This window comes from Lemur catta, chromosome 11, assembly GCF_020740605.2.
Source record: "Lemur catta isolate mLemCat1 chromosome 11, mLemCat1.pri, whole genome shotgun sequence".
In the NCBI taxonomy this organism is placed as follows: Eukaryota; Metazoa; Chordata; class Mammalia; order Primates; family Lemuridae; genus Lemur; species Lemur catta.
In genome coordinates, this window is record NC_059138.1 from 16378988 (window position 1) to 16397289 (window position 18302).

Consider the following 18302-nt stretch of genomic DNA (forward strand, 5'->3'; position numbering starts at 1 on the left):
TGGCACACTGAAGTCTTTTAGCTTTTAGTTTTTTTGTTTTTTTTTAAAGTGAAGAGGTGGTACCTGTATAAAAGGAGTATGAGACATTCTCTTATAAGATTTATGTCAAAGATATCAGTAGAATAATTTATTTTCTGAAGTTAACATGTGAAGCTACAGGGAGCCTATTTTTAGAATAAAATTCCTGCCACAAGATTTAAAATAACTTTGATGGACATGAGAGAGAGAGAGAGAGAGAGAGAGAATGTGTGTGTGTGTGTGTGTGTTTGTGTGTGTGTGTGTATAATATAGGGTCAATCAGAAGCCTAGTGTGACCACAAATTTTTAATAATTGTTTTGCTGTCTTCTGTGTTGGTAAAGTTATCAAACATGCTAAGAGTGGTATCATTGTTCCATTTTAAAAATGAATGTCTTTTGCAAATAAATAGAGGTGGTAGTTATACAACATTGTGAATATACCAAATGCCACTGAATTATTCACTTTAAAATGGTTAATTTTTTGTTACATGAATTTCATCTTAATTTTTTAAAAAAGTGGCAAGCTAAGTCCAAGTTGTTGATGCCAGACCTCTGTCCATTAGTCCAAGTTTGGATAACTGTACTCATGGGGCCAAATAGAAAACAGGGCAGTTCTTATAATAAAAAATGTATTGAAAACTCAGCATTCTTGCTGTGAAAGACTTGAGATAAAAGTATAACCCAGGCTGGGCTTGGTGGCTCACCTCTGTAATCCTAGCATTCTGGGAGGCCGAGGCAGGAGGATCTCTTGAGCTCAGGAGTTTGAGACCAGCCTGAGCAACAGTGAGACCCGTCTCTACTAAAAATAGAAAAAATTAGCCAGGGGTGGTGGGTGTACCTATGGTCCCAGCAACTTGGAAGGCTGAGGCAGGAGGATCAATTGAGCCCAGGAGTTTGAGGTTGCCGTGAACTATGATGATACCACTGCACTCTAGCCAGAGTGACAGAGCAACTCTGTCTCAAAAAAAAAAAAAAAAAAAAAGAGAGTGTAATCCATCCATTTGTGAGTATATAGCAGGATAGTGTCTCTTGCTCCCTTTGAGAGAGAATTTCCGGTGTGAATATATCCAGGTACTAAAGTTCAGGGTCATCCTTGTTGGTGTTCTTTTGCAGCATTCCTGAATAGCCTACTGTAGAAAATCTGGCTGAATTTTGTTATTAATATTGTACTTTTAAGCTCCCCAATGTGATGCTAAATATCCTGAATATTTTTTGTTTGTTTTTCGTTGGCTTTACAATCTGCCTAAACTTTTCTGCTCTTGTAGACCACCACATTTACATCACAGTAGGAGCCCCAGCATTTTTTGACTCCCCTGGCCCTTTCAACTGCCTGCTCCCACTATCTCTTCCCACGCCCTCTGTCCCTGTCAGCCTAACATTTATGATAGTGTCCTAGCTGGTGGGCCTCCCTGCCTCCCACTGCTTCATCCCTCCATTTCATCTTCTGCCGTTTTATCACGTCACCCCCCTCTCAGCGGTGATCACGATGTTTAGAATAAAGTCCAAACTCCCAAACATGTGCTTTGAGGCTCCCCAAGATCTTGCCTTAACAGCCCTACTCCCATGCATGTCCTACATGTGGTGGTTTTTATTTTCTGTATGTGAAGTTATAATCAGAATCTTGCTCATGATATTCATCCCTGTAAGCGATTTCTAGGCAGTGCTATGTAGGCAGCAATGTGGAATAATTGAATTAATTATCCCAAAAGACCTTGACAAACTAACTCACTTTATCTCCAAATGGCATCTCTTCAGGACAGGACTGAGAAAATTTGGCAAAAAACTTTGTGAAGTCACCAACGTTATATTATTTAGAAGCTGTGAAGAAGCTGTTGGTAGTAATTTTGCATGTATGAAATACTGAGTTCTGCATTCATTGTCAGGCTTCTCAAACTTTCCAGACTGTGTTAATGTAGACGTGGCTTGGCTGCATGTTGTGGTACATAGCTCTAAATCTAACCAGCAACACAGAATCGGTTGTCAGAGAAGATAACTTGGGAATCAGCATTGTCATATCCTTCAGATGTGCAGAGGCGGAAAATGGTTGGGAATCTACTCAAAGATCAGCATTTCCGGAAGCACATGGAACCACTTACTTGCTTTTGCCCTGCATTCATTAACCATTTAATTATATGAAATTGCTGTTATTCAACCTTTTTTGACCTATAAAAAAACATGGCACTTTTATATGGTTTAACCTAACACGTATGAAAGGCATCTTACTTATTTTCTAGATTACAGTGGGGACGTACAACTGTAAAATTATTTAATTCATTTAACTGTTCATAATTATTCATTTGCATTTATCACTTTATCTTTCCAAATTATTGGGGTTACTGGATTTTTTTTTTGGTTTTTGTTTTTATTTTAAGAGCTATAAACTCTCAAAAAGCAGGTACCCTGATTTTAAATAAAAATCTATGTAAGTCGAATCATGTCTTCATTAATTCACAGGCCACTGACTCAGAATATGGGATAATTTCAACAGTTGCTAGGCTGAAAGTAACCCTTGACTTAGCAAATCTTTTCTTTAGAAATAGTGAAAATTAATAGTGTAAGTAAGTATATAGAACATTGAGATAATTAACCCATTTCAAATTCTTAGAGGTAAATGAAAATTATATACAAAGAACTGATGCAATAATAAAAAATCATCCACTTTAAAAAGCCTGTTGATGCCTATTAGGTAACATGTTTAAAGCTGAGTTTTAAGTTGCTTTGTATACTTGGAAAATTTTAAAATAGTATTTTTTAAACATATTCTGTAGTTCAAATTTTTCCCCATGTTAGGTCTGGCTTTGTGAAGTATTCTTATATGTACTTAGTATTTGACTTCACTTGATAAGAGTGATACAATCTTTTAATGCAGAGGAAATAAGAAAAATACTTTTTTAACCGGAAATATATATATTTCTTTCTATACTTTATTTTCTTGAAAGAGTAGATTCTGTGTGATGTGCTGCTCTCTCTGCATTTCAGGTACTATGTCGTGATGGTAATGATGTTCTTCACGGTCAGCGTGGTGAACAACTATGCCCTGAATCTCAACATTGCCATGCCTCTGCATATGATATTTAGATCTGTAAGTGTTGCCAGCTCACATGTGTATGTTCTTCTGAAAAATATAATAAAGTAGGTAGATTGAACATATGGCGAAAGTAGAAAGGTCTTATAATTTTTTCCATAAAATTACATCTACTTTTACATGAAACAGGTTCTTCTCTTTTCTGATTTTTTTTCAAGCAGAAACTTGAGGTCATAAAGGGAAATTCCTAAGGAAGGTAGAGTTTCTCCCAAAGCAGTACAGGTTTTCTTCTTTGCCTAATGTATGGTGGGAGATCTGTGTGTATACAAACAAGAATAGTGTTCCCTGAAAAGCAGGAAAGACTTCAAGGGGAATGTAGTTAGGATTGCAGAAGAATGCAAAATGGGTGATAACTGGAAGGATAACATTCTGAGTGGCCTGAGATTTTTGTGAAATTGAATGTGCTATTCCTGAAGGAACTTTGCAGAGCTAATTTTAATTATTAAGGTAACCTTCAAAGGGTTGAACACATAGTAGACTTTCAGTAAACACTTGTTGATTGTGTGATACCTTTCCAGAAAAGAGAGAAATCCTTGCATGACTTCTTTCATTAAAATTAGGTGTGGAGAGATGATTAGTAAAAGCTCATATAAATTAGATAGATGGAAAATTTGACAAAATAAGTCATAATATCATTTATACCTGCTAACCCTAGCTTCCACTATGACAAATTATTGAGAATTGATCATTTTATTCTCATTGTCGTCTTTAAAAAGTTTTATTATTTTACATGATATATTTTTATGGTCTATACTTTTTGCCATCATAAAAACAACTGAACCTCATTAATTATTTATCCTAGCCTCCTTCATTCCATGTTTTTCACCATTGTCTGTGTTTATAGTCACCTTGGATTATGTTATTTTCTTCCCCTAGTGCACTAAAACTCTGGTACATTTGTCTTCTTTTACAGGGCTCTCTAATTGCCAACATGATTCTAGGAATTATCATTTTGAAGAAAAGGTAAATGGTATACTTTTATATTTCATGTACAGAATGATATCCTGAGCCACCATCCATAAGCTGGTCATCTGAATTCCGTTTCCACAGTGCTGATAAGTTAGTTCTCGGCTGGGTGCCTTTTTTTCTTAGTTCTTCCTTTGACAGTGGTAAGCAAGGACACAATTTCCTGAGGCAGTTGACCAGGTAAAAGGCTCCACCTGTGGGTTTGGAGCAGCCTCAGTGTAGAAATGATTAACTCTTGTCATCACTGAATTTTAGTACCATACTAACCTGTGAAGCCAATTGATACAGAACTTCATTCACTATGCAGTATGGGCATCACTGGCCACGTGATCATTTACATTTACAATTAAATTATTCAAAATTAAATAAAATTGAATATTTAGTTTCTCAACCTCATTAGTCACATTTTAAATGCTCAGTAGCCACATATGGCTGGCAAAGACCATATTGGAGAATGCTGATATGGAACATTTCCAATATCCCAGAAATTCTGTGGGATGGTGCTATCCTAGAAGGTGCTCATCAGTGCAGTGTAATGAACTAAGGAGTAATCATTCATACTTAAAAGGAAATTCCTAACAAAGGCCTAAATAGCCAAGAAGATGGAAAGATTCAGGACTGTCATCAGTGGCTGCCTCTGGGGTAGGGGTGGGAAATACCAGGAATACCTGGGATGCTTCCTCAAAGTACTTTTTTCCCACTTTCATTCTGGGCCTTACCCCTCACTTCCAAGGAGGAGGGACACTGGGGAGAGACAGCACATACCGTCTAGAGAATTTCTCAGGGCAAGTTCACTCTCACTGTTAAGACCAAAATTGTACAAGTTGATGGAACCTTTTCAATATATTCAGTATCCAACCCCAGCATGAGAACCAGCTTGGAAAGTGGCTGTCAATTCCGAATGTAGGAACCTAGAGTTTTTAAGTAACAAGGGCTGTGTCATAAAAAGGACAATTGCCCTCTCTTACTAGGCTTGTTATCATGGACGTTTTGTCTCCTGAGGCTTATGTATTCCCAGTTAAATACCACTGTAGTTGTTCCTTCTTCCAGGTTCTCTGCATTTAGCATACCTGTATGTGGTCAGGTTTACTACATTTGGAGTGACCATGTGCTTCTTGGTAGCATAGAATTCACCTTGGGACCAGCCTATGGTCCTTCCCAACCTTTGATTTTGGCCCATAACAGAGATACAGAACATATTATAAAAGAAATCGTATTCTCCTGATATTGCCCAAAAACGTCAGGGGTCTTTCTCAGACATCTGTTTCCCTTAAGAATTTGTTTTGAGTCTGTCATCTTGAATCTATCTAAGCCGTTTTGACTCTTTTTATCTATGTGTACCACCCACAGAGCAGGCATTTCCATAAGTTAACTATCCAACACGGTGAATTAGGAACTTAGTATCTCCTTGTATTTATCTTGGGTAGAAGGCCCTCAAGTTCATAGTGTGCTCCTCCTTCCAGGATTTGAAGACCAAATCTACATTCCCCTCAGCCAGGCCTTTCGTTATTTCAGGGGCTGGAGCTATAAGCCTCTGCATCTTGATCTCCCCAGACTGAAGAGTTGCATTATTTTTTACATCTGCCTCCAGTAGTACCTACTTCCTCTGCCACCCCTCTCCTCTAGCATGGTCCTCTTGGCCCTTTTCATCCTTTTCTCTGCTTCTTATCCAGTTCTGTTGGCCTTTTATTAGGTACTATGACCAGAACGATACAATGTATTTGAGTAAAATACTCCGGATGGTTCATCTTCTAAGTTGAAGTTGTTTTAATTCATGCCTGAGGCCTTTTGCTTGATCACCAAGAATCTGAAAGGGATGCTAACAAGGCTATTTTAGTTAATGTGAAATGCCACTGTTCTTACTGCCCATAGTTTGATAAATTGAATATTCCTCCCTTTATCCAACTAGGCCAACATTTAAAAACAACATCAAGTCATTCAGAGATTTTTTTAAAAAATACCCTCCCCAGAGGATGGATGATTGGATTATTTTCTGAGTATGGAATCCTGCTATTTGTACTTGATCGTCTGTTCTTCCTCTTGCATGGTGTGTGTCTTATGACTCAGGTTTGGGCTCCTTAAAGACAGGAAAAGCAACAGGTCCCAGTTAAGTGTAGGTCAGTGGACTCTTGAGCAGAATGGAACATAATATCTGGTCTATGTTTGTTTCTGTTATTGTTTTCTGATGAAATAATCTATTATGAAACAAACTATTGGAAACAAATTATTTTAAACAACATCAAGGAGAGGTGTTGTTTAGAAACCAGTCGGTATCCTGATTCCTTCGTGTACATACTTATATGGACTCTGCTGGAAAGTGATCCTCTCAGTCATAGTGATTTGTACTTTCATGCACCATCTGACCATAATTATCACTTGGAAATTTGTGTCTGTGCTTTCCTAAGTGTTTTTCTTCTTATTTTTACAGATACAGTATATTCAAATATACCTCCATTGCTCTGGTGTCTGTGGGGATATTTATTTGCACTTTCATGTCAGCAAAGCAGGTGGTAAGAATCAGCTCACAAATCATTTATATTCACTACTTGCCATTGGGGCTCAGTTATCAGGCATGTATTAATGATTAAATAAATTCAAATCCTTTTGTAACACAAGGATTTTGAAAGCGAAGAGAGGAGGAAAACGGGTAGCATAAATATTTCCCTTGTGTCTCAGCACCTTGCATGTACCTAGTATATTTTCTTATTTCCTAGACTTCCCAGTCCAACTTGAGTGAGAATGATGGATTCCAGGCATTTGTGTGGTGGTTACTAGGCAAGTACAGTAATTATAATAAAGCTAATTGCCTTTGCAGTTGTGTTTGCTGAGTTTTCTCCTAAGAGACATGTTTCTTGGCAAGAAGCTTCGGCTAAACAAATTATGCCATAGAAAAGAGAGGCACCTAGGATCATATATCACTGATCCTTAGTGCACAAGAAATGAAAAAAAGAAAATGTCCATGTTCATAGCAGTGTGTTCTGCAACATGGATCCATGTTTTTCTTAGTTGCCACTGGTATAGAAAGAAAAGTAGATGTCTACTTTCCCATCACATTCTTTGAGAGCAGTGCTTGGAGTGTCACCATCTCTTCCCAATCTCTCTGCTGAGTTTAAGCTCCTGCAAAAGATGGGCACATTAGAGCAGTTGACTCGTTAAGGACCCATTTCTAAATCTTAGATTTATTTTCTTCTAGGTTAGCTTTTCCAAATGGCAATGTTCCCAAACCTGACTGATCATCAGAGTCTTCTGGGGAATTTTTTAAAATACAAATATCTCTTTGTGGAATTAATTAGGCAACTCCTATAGAGCTTTGTTCTCACATTTTTTGATATGGAGGTGAAACTGTTTTCGGGTACTTTCAGTGATAACAATAACAGATTGAGACTGACCAGGTAGAAGATAAATAGCAATGAAAGAACTGTGTTTTCCTTGCTTCTTGGTTTTGAAACTTTATCCCTTTAGGTTGTTCTTAACATAGAAAGATCATTGTGAGCTATTAGAAAAATACCTTACCCAATGAGAAAAATTTTCAAAGGATATAAACATATAATTCATGGGGAAAAATTAATGTCCAATAATTTTATGTTCAGCCTCACTAGTCTAGTAAACAAAGAAATGCAAATTGAAACCAAAATCCAATGTCTTTTTATTTTTGGTCTATCATATTGGCAAGATGATAAATGGCTATTCTCCTTGCTGCTGAGGGTGCAGTAAGACAACTATTTTTATATAAACTGTTTAGGGCATAATTTGACACAGCTTTTCTGGAAAAATATTGTATATTGAATTTTTAAAATACTCACAGCCTTTGACTCAGTAATTCCACTTATGAGAGTTTATCCTAAGGAAATAATCAACATTTGTTCAAAGATTTGTATACAAGGATATAAATTGATTTTAACGAAGATGTAACTGGAAATAAAAATAACCTAACCATTGTCATATTATTATATAAGATATTTAAGCATGGTACATCCTCATGATAGAGTAATATGAAATCATAGTATCATACTTTTAAAAAAATTTAAATGAGTGATTTGAAGGAAAAGTCTAGGAATAAGATGATGAAAAAAGCAAAGTATAAAATTTTATATACAGTCTGCTCCTGTTGTAATATAAAAAATATTTACACAAGTGAATCTAGAGAGATGTAGAAAATTTTAAAGGACTGGATGGTAATATCGTGGTTGATTTTTATTTCTTTTTAAAATGTTCTACACATTCTATACTTAGTTTGTAGTATTTATAGAACTTTAAGGAATCAGTAAATGTTCTTTAAGAAAACATCTGGAAATTAACAAATATAGGCATCTTGTAACCCCATTTTTGTTTTTTAGGTATTGCGGCACTGACTTTTGCTCTTCTGATGTCAGCAAGGATGGGTATATTCCAAGAGACTCTATACAAACAATTTGGGAAACATTCCAAGGAGGCTTTGTTTTATAATGTAAGCAACTTCTTAAACCTGGGGGAAGATGAAAATTCCTGAGTTGTAATATGTTATTTCAAGTGAAATATGCCATCCTTCTGATAATAGTTGAAGGATCAGTTTATTATCCTGTTGTTTTCAAGCACCTTAATCTTTGCTTATTTATTGTTTCCTCTTCCCCTTCAACCTGTTTTTATTTTTGTCTTCGTTGCTTTTTCCCTGACTTCATATTATCCTTAAATCTTTTTTCCCACTAGTTTCCTAAACTCCCTGAAATCTGCTTTTGCATTCTTTATAATTTTAAATCCATTATGTTTGCTTAACTTTTCTCAAAAACACTAAAATGTAGTAAATCCTTTTGGGCAGAATGACTATGTGTTTAAATATTTCCATTCCCTTTTGTTGAGGAAAGGATGCTGGCTCCATTTTTTGCTTTATCTATGATGGCTATCAGACTGCACAATTTGGGTTTGATACCATGTCATACAATGTCAAGTGGTCAGAAGCACTGTATGCATTTAACTTAGGTCTAACTTGCTTTTGTTGATATTATTTGTCAAACAACTTGTACAACTTTTGTTTATTGTAAAGCTAATCTAATTATTCTATAATGTTTTCACACTTAAATTTATGTGACCTATTTCTTCCCACAGCATGCCCTTCCACTTCCCGGTTTCATCTTCTTGGCTTCTGATATTTATGACCATGCAGTTCTATTCAATAAGTCTGGTGAGTTTGTGGTTATATGGTGGAATTACCTGACAGTTTCTGAGGCAAAGTCTCAGTTTTACTCTTGACTTGACCACGGCTATTTTCATGATCTTATGCAAATCATCTCTCCCTCTCGAAACTATCCGTATTCCAACACAGGAATACAGTGCCATTAATCAGTAGTTGGAGCAACAAAAGCTTTTACAGGTGCTTCTCAATTATTTACAAATGAATTAAGAAAATATCTTCAATTTTTCTTTTTTGCTTTGGAATTTGTGTGTTTGCATTTGAGCATAGAGTGTTTGATATTTTGCAAATACAAACAAATAGTAATGGCACACTGAAGAGATTGGAGTTCTGTGAAGCTGGGCAACAGTCCAGCTCTCTCTGCTGCTGTTCAGCCTTTTCTCCCATGAAAGGTAGAGCTGCTTGCAGATCCTGCCCAAGCTGCCTTGGAGCAGAGCAAGAGGGGAGCTAAATGATGACAGGGCTTTTCTCCTAGTTATGGGTTAGATAGGCAGCAGGAATAAACAAAATTAGTTTCAAGTGTCTATAGTAAATTAGCTATTACTCTTTTAAGTGACCATTTAATAAATTAGCTATAGATTTGTCAGTTAACATTAATAAAATCACTTGTATGATCTGATTCTCTAATAGACATAGAATATTATACAGACAGATGAACACACAAGGAATAAATAATCATTTTTAGGATCAAGGCTTTATGTTGCACATACCTTGAATGGTAAGCACATTTTGTAGAACGACAGTTTACAAAATTAGTTATTTTGTAAACCTTAGTTTGCTACCTGAGCATGAGTTATGAAGTTGTGAGTGCTCTCTGCATTTGTAATGTTGCCTTTCCCATTTGGCCAAAAAAAATATCATGAAGCCAGTAAGGAAGTTTGTAAGGTTCTGAATTACTCAGAGAATCATTTCTGATTATTAACACAACAGTTTTTAAGATCTCTGAGAATCTATATAGCGAAAGGCTATTGAAATAAAAATATTATCAAATTCCATGGGATTGATTTGGTTACGAGAATGTATCTTTTCAAAGTCACAGGGCTGGGTATTTATGATAAAACTTTTTTTTGGAATCTGCCTTCAACTTCTTCAGAATTATCCCCAAGTTAAATGTATTAATACATGTTCCTTCTCTGAGTTTTCTTGAGGTTAAATATCTGAGACCCTTAAATTTTCCAAGAGAGCTAAAATCCATCTAAGTATTTTAAGTCACGCTGATGGTGTCTTTCCTCAGTAAATGGATACAGTGGGTCTCTGAAGTTATTTAACAGTAATCACATTTAACTTCCTTTTCATTTCAATACTTGCTAAGAATATCAAAGACAGTAGAATACAAGATTATTGGCGTTACCCACTGGTCCAAAACACAGTTACAAGAACTAGTCTTTATATATATATATGTATATGTATGATTTTTTTGGCAAAAGAAAATTAATGGTAATTTCCTTACCAGATCGCAGCATCACTTTATCAGAATTTCTCAAATTATGCTAATAATTGAAACTATGAAAATAATTTAACAAAACAAAAAATTGACCCTTTGATGATTATTATGTCCTTATTCTCTTTGATCTTAGATATCTTATTTCCTCCCAAATATTTACTCTGAAAGTCTCATTATATAAAACTAACATAAGAATATATTTAAAGGAAAAACAGTTATTCACAGTTCTATTGGCATACACATCTGCTAATTTTATTTTTACCGGTTTTCTTCCAGACATTGTCTATTTACATACATTCTTATATAGCTGTAATCCTTGTGTAGATATAATTTTATGTTTGTTTTTCACTTTTATTCTGAGTTTTTTCATGTGACTATATAATCTCTATGATTTTTGTTTTTATAGTATGTGTAATACTTCATCTAATTAAAGTATCTTTGCTTACATAGCCTTTGCTCTATCACTAGACATTTAGAATGATTTTAAGTCATAGTTTTTCCTTTTGTGAATAGTGCTGCAATGAATGCAGAACTTTTTTCTTCTTTTGAATAATGTAGGATTAATTCCTGAGGATGGTTATGAATATAATACTTTTATGGCCCCTTAAGAAGGATTATGAAACTTATTTTTAAAAGAGTAATACCAATTTATACTGCTACCAACTACATGGCTGCCAGTTCTACTACCACCTGCCAGTTAGTATGTTATTTATAAATTTTGAATTGCTAAATTAGTAGATATAAAACAGTACAGTCTAATTTAATTTGGAATTCTTTGGTTACTGGGAGGATTGAACATATTTCCAAATTATGTTTAGTCACTAGTTGTCTTTCTTCCTCTTGTATTCATTGTCAGTTAAGACTGTATTGCTTTGAACTTCTCTGTGCTTCAGTCTTTCTTTGTCAAGTGAGATCCTATTCAGGTGAATGGTAAAATTAAATTAAAAATTAAAACAAGTTATTTGTTTTAAGAAACCAATTTAATGACTCTTATGGCGGCTATAGACTGGAATCAAGGCAAGTTTAGTGGTATATGGTCCAAATCTATCTGCAAGGGAGATAACATTGCTGTCCCTGTTACATTCAGTCTGTATAATCTTGTTCAAAAGATGAAAAATTTTATTGTCAAAAAATAATATGACTATATCCTCTCTTAATCATTGCAGAATTATATCAAGTTCCAGTCGTCGGCTTGACAATGCCCATCATGTGGTTCTACCTCCTCATGAATGTCATCACTCAGTATCCTTTGGACTCCTCTGTCATCTGTACGTCTTCTCCATGTTATTTTGGCATAGGATTGTTTATTCTTTTCTTCTTCTAAGTGTACAGTGACATGATTTTGGTTTTTGCCTGGATTTATTCTGCAACAAACAGGAGACAAAGAGACCCATTCAGGGAGCTCCTTTGCAGAGAGCAAAAGAGATGTTAGTGGTGCAGGAGGTCAGAAGCCACAGGGCAGCAGGAGGAAATGCTCTGGGTGGAAGTGCAGGAGTCCTTGGATTGATTAAAAACTAGCATATGACACGAATGATCTGTGACTTCTACCTGGGGTTTTTTGGTATCCCAGGATATTTCCAATTCTCACATAGTTCTGAAAAAATTTCAAATTAATCAACACTTTAATTTTTTTAAATGGTTATTTTGAATGATCATTAGTTGATTATAAAAATTATTATGTCTTTGAAATTGTGAAATGGATTGAGATTGACCTCATTTCTCTGAAGTCACCTCGTAAATTTGCTATACAGAGTTCTTTTTTGGAGGAATGGAAGGGCTGGGGACAAGGTAAAATAAAGGTGGATGGTGTCACCCTTACCAAGAGTGTCACCCTCTGTCATTACCTCAGAGGTGACCTTCATTGGAAACCGTAGGGAGAATCCAGAATAAGAATAATGGGAGGTTTTTAGGCAGTTTTGGTTTAGGGTCCATAAATGGAATAGCAGGACAGGAACTCTGCAGGGTGTTCCACTGAGGAGAACAGCCTCAGAGAAGCCGTGGCAGACCCTCGTGTCCCTCATGTTTTCATAGAATATGAGAGTTTAAGCTGAGAACCGTGCCAGAATCAGCTGCCCCACTGATTTCCCAAGTACAATCTGCAGAAAACTACCTTAACTCCATTCCTCCAGGTACGTGTGCATCCGGGGTGTGTTCATCCTCACCACAGAATGCGCCTCCCTCACTGTCACGCTCGTCGTGACCCTGCGCAAGTTTGTGAGCCTCATCTTTTCCATCTTGTACTTCCAGAACCCTTTCACTCTGTGGCACTGGCTGGGCACCTTGTTTGTCTTCGTTGGGACCTTAATGTACACAGAGGTGTGGAACAACCTAGGGACCACAAAAAGTCGGCCTCAGAAGGACGACAAGAAGAACTGAGGTCTGCCTGGAATAGAGAGACCGTGTTGTAGTGAGGGAGGGATCTGGCGGGGGTCTAGCCACCATTTCACTTTTGTCAGTGCAGAATTACCGCCAGTATTGAACCAAACATGCACCAGAGAATGCTCAGAAGGAGGGGACTTCTCAAATTTCTCACGGCTATACAGACCGACATTTGTAGACATCTCTTGACCCTAGCATAGAAAAGAGAACAGTTCTGTCCTATTGAACAGCTCGTTCATTTGTTATTTCTGTTTTGTTTACCAAAATATTCAGTACTGGTTTATTGAATTCTGAGTCCCCAGAACTACTGGCTTAATATCTGTGGTCTTGGACAAGATTATCCCTTTTGTTGCTGTTCTGATGTTTCTCTGCCATAGCAGTCGTTATCATCCTGCGGTCTCATCCCTTTTGTCTCCTGTCATTCCTCCACTCCTTGGCAGCACTTTTTAGCCAGTTAGACACGCCAGGCACCATCATCACCAGGAACAACTGAGTGGCCAAGTAAACTGAGACACCAGTAACATGGGGGCCAGACTTCCTCCAGCATACTGGAAAAGAAGCCGTTCACCCTGTGAACCGAGCCCCGGTGACACTGGAGCAGAACTGGTGGGACCCCCCCAACACCTGCTTTCCCACATTTTGCTTTTTTCTCCTATGCAAAAGTCAGATGCTTTTCCCATCTGTTGCTTTCTGTGCTTAGAACAATCCTACAGCATATCTCATGTCAGGCAAAGTGTTAATAAGAAAGAAAGGTTGTTTATGGATGGGCAGAAGGGAAACTCTTTGCCTCAGTCTTTCTCAGGAAGCCCATTAGCCTAGGCCAAGATGGTGACAGCAGGAGGGCCCAGCAGCAGCTAGCCCTGCTCCACCTGCATCCCCTCCTATAGCACTCACAGGGCAGGAGGATGGGCCCCAAGTGGGAGGGAAAATCTTTGAAAGGCTTTGCAACCAGGAGATTCAGCTTTGCCTGACAAGCCTGATAGAGTAACGACCAGTTAGGTGAATGAACAAAGTAGATGTATAGTGGGTGTGGGTGTGATGTATAAATCAGATCCAGTCACAGCTACAATTCAAAGTTATTCTCTTTTTTTCTATGAGATATCTTAATGTTCTAGATGGGTATTGGGGGAATGGTTGTGTGTGCTTTATTATATGTAGAAATGTGCCTCTCTCTTGCTAATCATTTCAAAGGTCTGGTTTTCCTCATAGAGAATAATCTTGAGAAAGAGGACTGCTGTCACTATAGTGTGTGTAGCATGTGCGTGCTCTAGTGTAGTTTGCGATGAAAGAGCATGGAAGTCAATGTTCTTTTATTTTCCCTTTCTTCACTTAGCTGGGACCTTTATTAACTTCATACCAGTACATGCTCCTCAGTAAGCAGCTAAACGTAATGGCCACTTCTCTTTTTGCCTATAGACAGGGCTTTTAAATTTTTTTCTGGGTGTAAATTGTGTTCTTAAATTGAAATGGGGCTTTCTGGGTCTTCTGGGCTCACTCCATGGTGTGGTATAGTTATTCCACTGTCTAGAGCTATTCTTTGGTGGGTCTGAGCAGCAGCAGTGAAGAGAAATATCCTAGAACCACTGGGTTGCATGGAGAAGTCATTTAAACTGCCTCGGTTTTTTGTTACTTAAAATGTGGATACTATTTCTTCACCTAAGTCATTGGGTTTGCAGAGTTATTTGTTATTCTGGACATTGACAACTTTCCACTGCCAGTAATGGCCTTTTCTAAAAGATGCTGAATTAGATGTGAAACCATTCATAGAATCAAAAGCCACTTGCTTTGAAATATGTGGAGTTCCTCAGAATTGATGGTGCTATAAATGTCCTAGTGTTAAATAACCTCTTAAGAATGAAAACAACAAAAGTTACTTTTATTGCTTAATAGAAGAACCTGTCCCTGGGGGCTATTTGCTTGCTATACATCTGTAGTCTCCGGGTAACTCTTAATAGGATATAGCCTTACATAACATAGCATCACCCTTTTTATGTTGATGGGAAACATTACAATTTTCAGTTATTTGAGACATTCTGATGTACACAGACAGCATTTGGGCCCATTAGGTTTTAGATCCTGGTTTTAAAGCATGTCTGTTCCTCTCAGCATGAATACCTGGCCAGTCTTATTAATAGGAGGATATGTATAGATGGATCATAGATCAAAGCACACATACAACAAAACAAGCGCATGGAGGAACAGAATGCCTGAAATGCCCTGTGAACCAGCTTTTCTCTCTGGTAGTAAGATACAAGGAAATATGTCTAAAGAATACCAGTTAATACTTTACTCTTTAAAAAAAACTTATTCCCCTTGGTTAACTGATTTTTCAATCTAGGTTGAAAATTTTTTCAACCTTTATTAAAAGGGCAGATAAACCATTTTGTAGCAGATCATACTCATATCTAACTGGAGGAGAAATGTCTGTTAAATGCCTTTCCTCTTTCTCTGGGTCAAGACCATGTAGTTTTGTGCTTCACAGATAGAGGATATAGTTTGTTTACAAAAGAGTTTGGTATGTAGGGCATGTAAAACTCTACGCTAGAGCAAAAAGCAAATAGCAAAGGGCATTAGCCAAAAAATGCAGTGTGTGTGTGCGTGTGCACGTCTGTGCCCACTGACTAGCGTGGCCAGCGTAATAAATAATGTAACAGGAGAAGACGGTGGATGTTTGAATTACATTAGTTTAATGTCTACGTATCCTTTGCCAAAATTCTATTATCACATTATAAGTGTTATCCTTTTCTTGTTTATCAGTAATTTATTTTTGATTCTTTGTTTTCTTTTTCATCCAACTAAACCAACCATTAATGTACTTGATAAGTTTATATCGAGTTCAAAAGTATTTAGACACAATCTAAATAGTTGGCTTTGTTTTATTTTGTTTGTTTCCTCCTTTCTGTCCAGTTGACCAAAATGAAATACTGCAGGATTTTAATTTGGTCAGTGACACAAACAGAGGAAAACCACAAAAGCTGCATTGATCTGTGCCGCCCAGAGCAAACCTCTTCTATTCCTCTGGGAGGATGACATGATATTTTTAAAGGATTCTAATAAACATTTTGTGGTCCTCTCCTGAGCATCTTACCTCTATTTTTTTCACTTCCTAACCCCTACCTCCAATTTCTTCACTGCAGCCTCCATTCACTTGCAGTGTTTTCTACCGAGGTAGACCTATAATCTCGTATCTGTTTATGCCTCTATTCTTTGGGGCCTCTGAATGTTTTTGTGGAGTTTTACAGAGTATTTATATCTGCACAGCATGTATTTTGTTATACATTCTTATAAACATTGATATTAGGAGTGTGCATTTATAAGGATGAGAATATCTGGCAGGGTATGTGACTACTATATGTATAGATGAGTATGAACATTAAGGGTTATGTAGAAGTATTTTATATATTCTGTTACTGTTCAGAGTGGGGGCTGAGAATCATTATCATCATTTTCTTCTATATTTGGAAAATGATAGCTTTCTTATTTGTTCTTTTTACCCTATCGTTCACTGGCTTCATTCAACAGTGCCAGATACCTATGAAGAGGGGAAGTAAAAAACATTAGGTCAGGAATAATTCCAAACCGATGAATCGGCTCTGGGCCGGTGGGCATGTTCATCGTTGGACCAACTGGCATTGACGTAAGCAGATGTACAAATACACATGGAGAAGAACCACATTATAGAGATCGGAAATCAAGATTCTACATTTATTGTCTTTTGTTTCTCTTTGGCTTAGAGCAAATAGAATTATGAATAATTCTGTCCTTATTAGATGACCAAAGCATTTTGGTCTCAATAGCTTTCTCCTGAAAAATATGACTGAGTCTTACCTGTGGCAGTTCATTCTTAGATGGAAAGAACTGTCAATATAGATAAAATCCATTCATTATTATTATTGGTTGGTGTGCCACTTGAAAATGAGTAAAAACAGTATTTGTAAGTAAAAGAACTAGTCAAGTTTTGGATTATGTTCACCATACACTAAGCTGGGGTGAGAGACTGGCCCCTCTTGGCTTTGTAATATGTTCTGTCTTCCCAGCAGCTCCCTCACAATAGACATTCCAGGGGCGAGAAGGGCCAAGGATCATGTTTTATTCATTTCTGTATTGCCAGCCCCTGGCACAGTGTGTCTGACTTGTGTTACATGAATAAACAAATGCTTCCCTAAAGTTTCTGAGAAACCTTCTCATGGTTTCTGATACCTGCTCCCACCCTTCGTCAGCTGGTTGGCAAGAAAGCGAATGAGGGGAAACATTCCTAAGATTCCGCGCAAGAGAAGGATGGAGGAATACTGGGGGGACAGACACCAGCGAATGCTATCAGTATGCAGCTGACTTCCTAGCTGTTTGCTCTTTGGATTGCCTGGTGGTAGGAGGGAAGAGCATTATGTATTTAGCATCTTACATATTTGATGCTCGGGAAGAAAGTGCACAGAGATGCCTATTAGAACATTAAAGATTCTTAAAAGTTTTTAAAGTAGGCTGCCTGGGGTGACCAGCTCCACCCTTCCGTATCCATAGCTGGTACAGTTAGTTTATATTGGCTGATGCCTGGAGACTATTGTCTATTTGTCTATTCTCGGTATCATACTGAGACACCTCCCCTGAGCTTTTCCTACTTAAATCACTAACCATCCTATCCAAATTCATCAATTTTAATCAAATGGAGCAAGCTGCAAGGGATGGGTGGAAAAAGAAACCTTGGTCTACATTTAGAAGAAATACGACCCATACTTTTTAAGAAAAAAATTGTAATAATTCTTTAGGCACACTGAATTATTGATATCTTTTGAGATGTAAAGACTTCTTTGAACCAAAAAGAGTAACAGTGGTTATTCCCCAGTGCCATAAAAACGTCTTTGTGTATCACTTGCAATCGCAAGTCATTTCTATGCCAGTTGCTTTCATACTAGAGAATAGCCTCATCCTCCAAAAGAAGAGGATGATTTTAGAAGTAGGATTTCCTAACAAATTATGTGGTAGTGAGGAACGGCGGGGATTTTATTTATGCAGTCTCTGTACTCTTCATTCAGTGTTATGTTTTAAGAACAAAGATGGGGGAGGGAGGAGTAGATAGCAGTAGAGAATGTAGAACAGCTAGAAGACATTAGTGAGCATTCAGATTTTGAGCTGTGTAAATATTAAACATCGGCTTCCAGCCTTAGGAGTTATTTGAGCAGAAAGTTAAGGAGGAAAGAGAGATTTTGTGAATAAAATGTTTTCCAAACGTGAATGAGTCTTTGAAC

General features: G+C 37.2%; 1 protein-coding gene across 9 annotated transcripts in view; it reads left to right on the forward strand.

The window, feature by feature from the left end:
* The window catches only part of SLC35B4 (solute carrier family 35 member B4), a 66823-nt gene that overhangs the window by 6828 nt on the left and 41693 nt on the right, over window positions 1-18302 (forward strand). For 5 of the 9 annotated variants that reach the window (XM_045564015.1, XM_045564013.1, XM_045564016.1 and 2 more), the window contains exons 3-10: window positions 2998-3100; window positions 4017-4066; window positions 6498-6579; window positions 6784-6844; window positions 8407-8516; window positions 9152-9227; window positions 11847-11922; window positions 12810-12996. In XM_045564015.1, coding sequence (XP_045419971.1) covers window positions 2998-3100; window positions 4017-4066; window positions 6498-6579; window positions 6784-6844; window positions 8407-8516; window positions 9152-9227; window positions 11847-11922; window positions 12810-12996 — 745 coding nt within the window. Of the gene's footprint in view, window positions 1-2997; window positions 3101-4016; window positions 4067-6497; window positions 6580-6783; window positions 6845-8406; window positions 8517-9151; window positions 9228-11846; window positions 11923-12809; window positions 17227-18302 lie in introns of those variants that run through there. The other 4 variants (XM_045564017.1, XM_045564019.1, XM_045564020.1 and 1 more) reach the window with 4 other exon arrangements.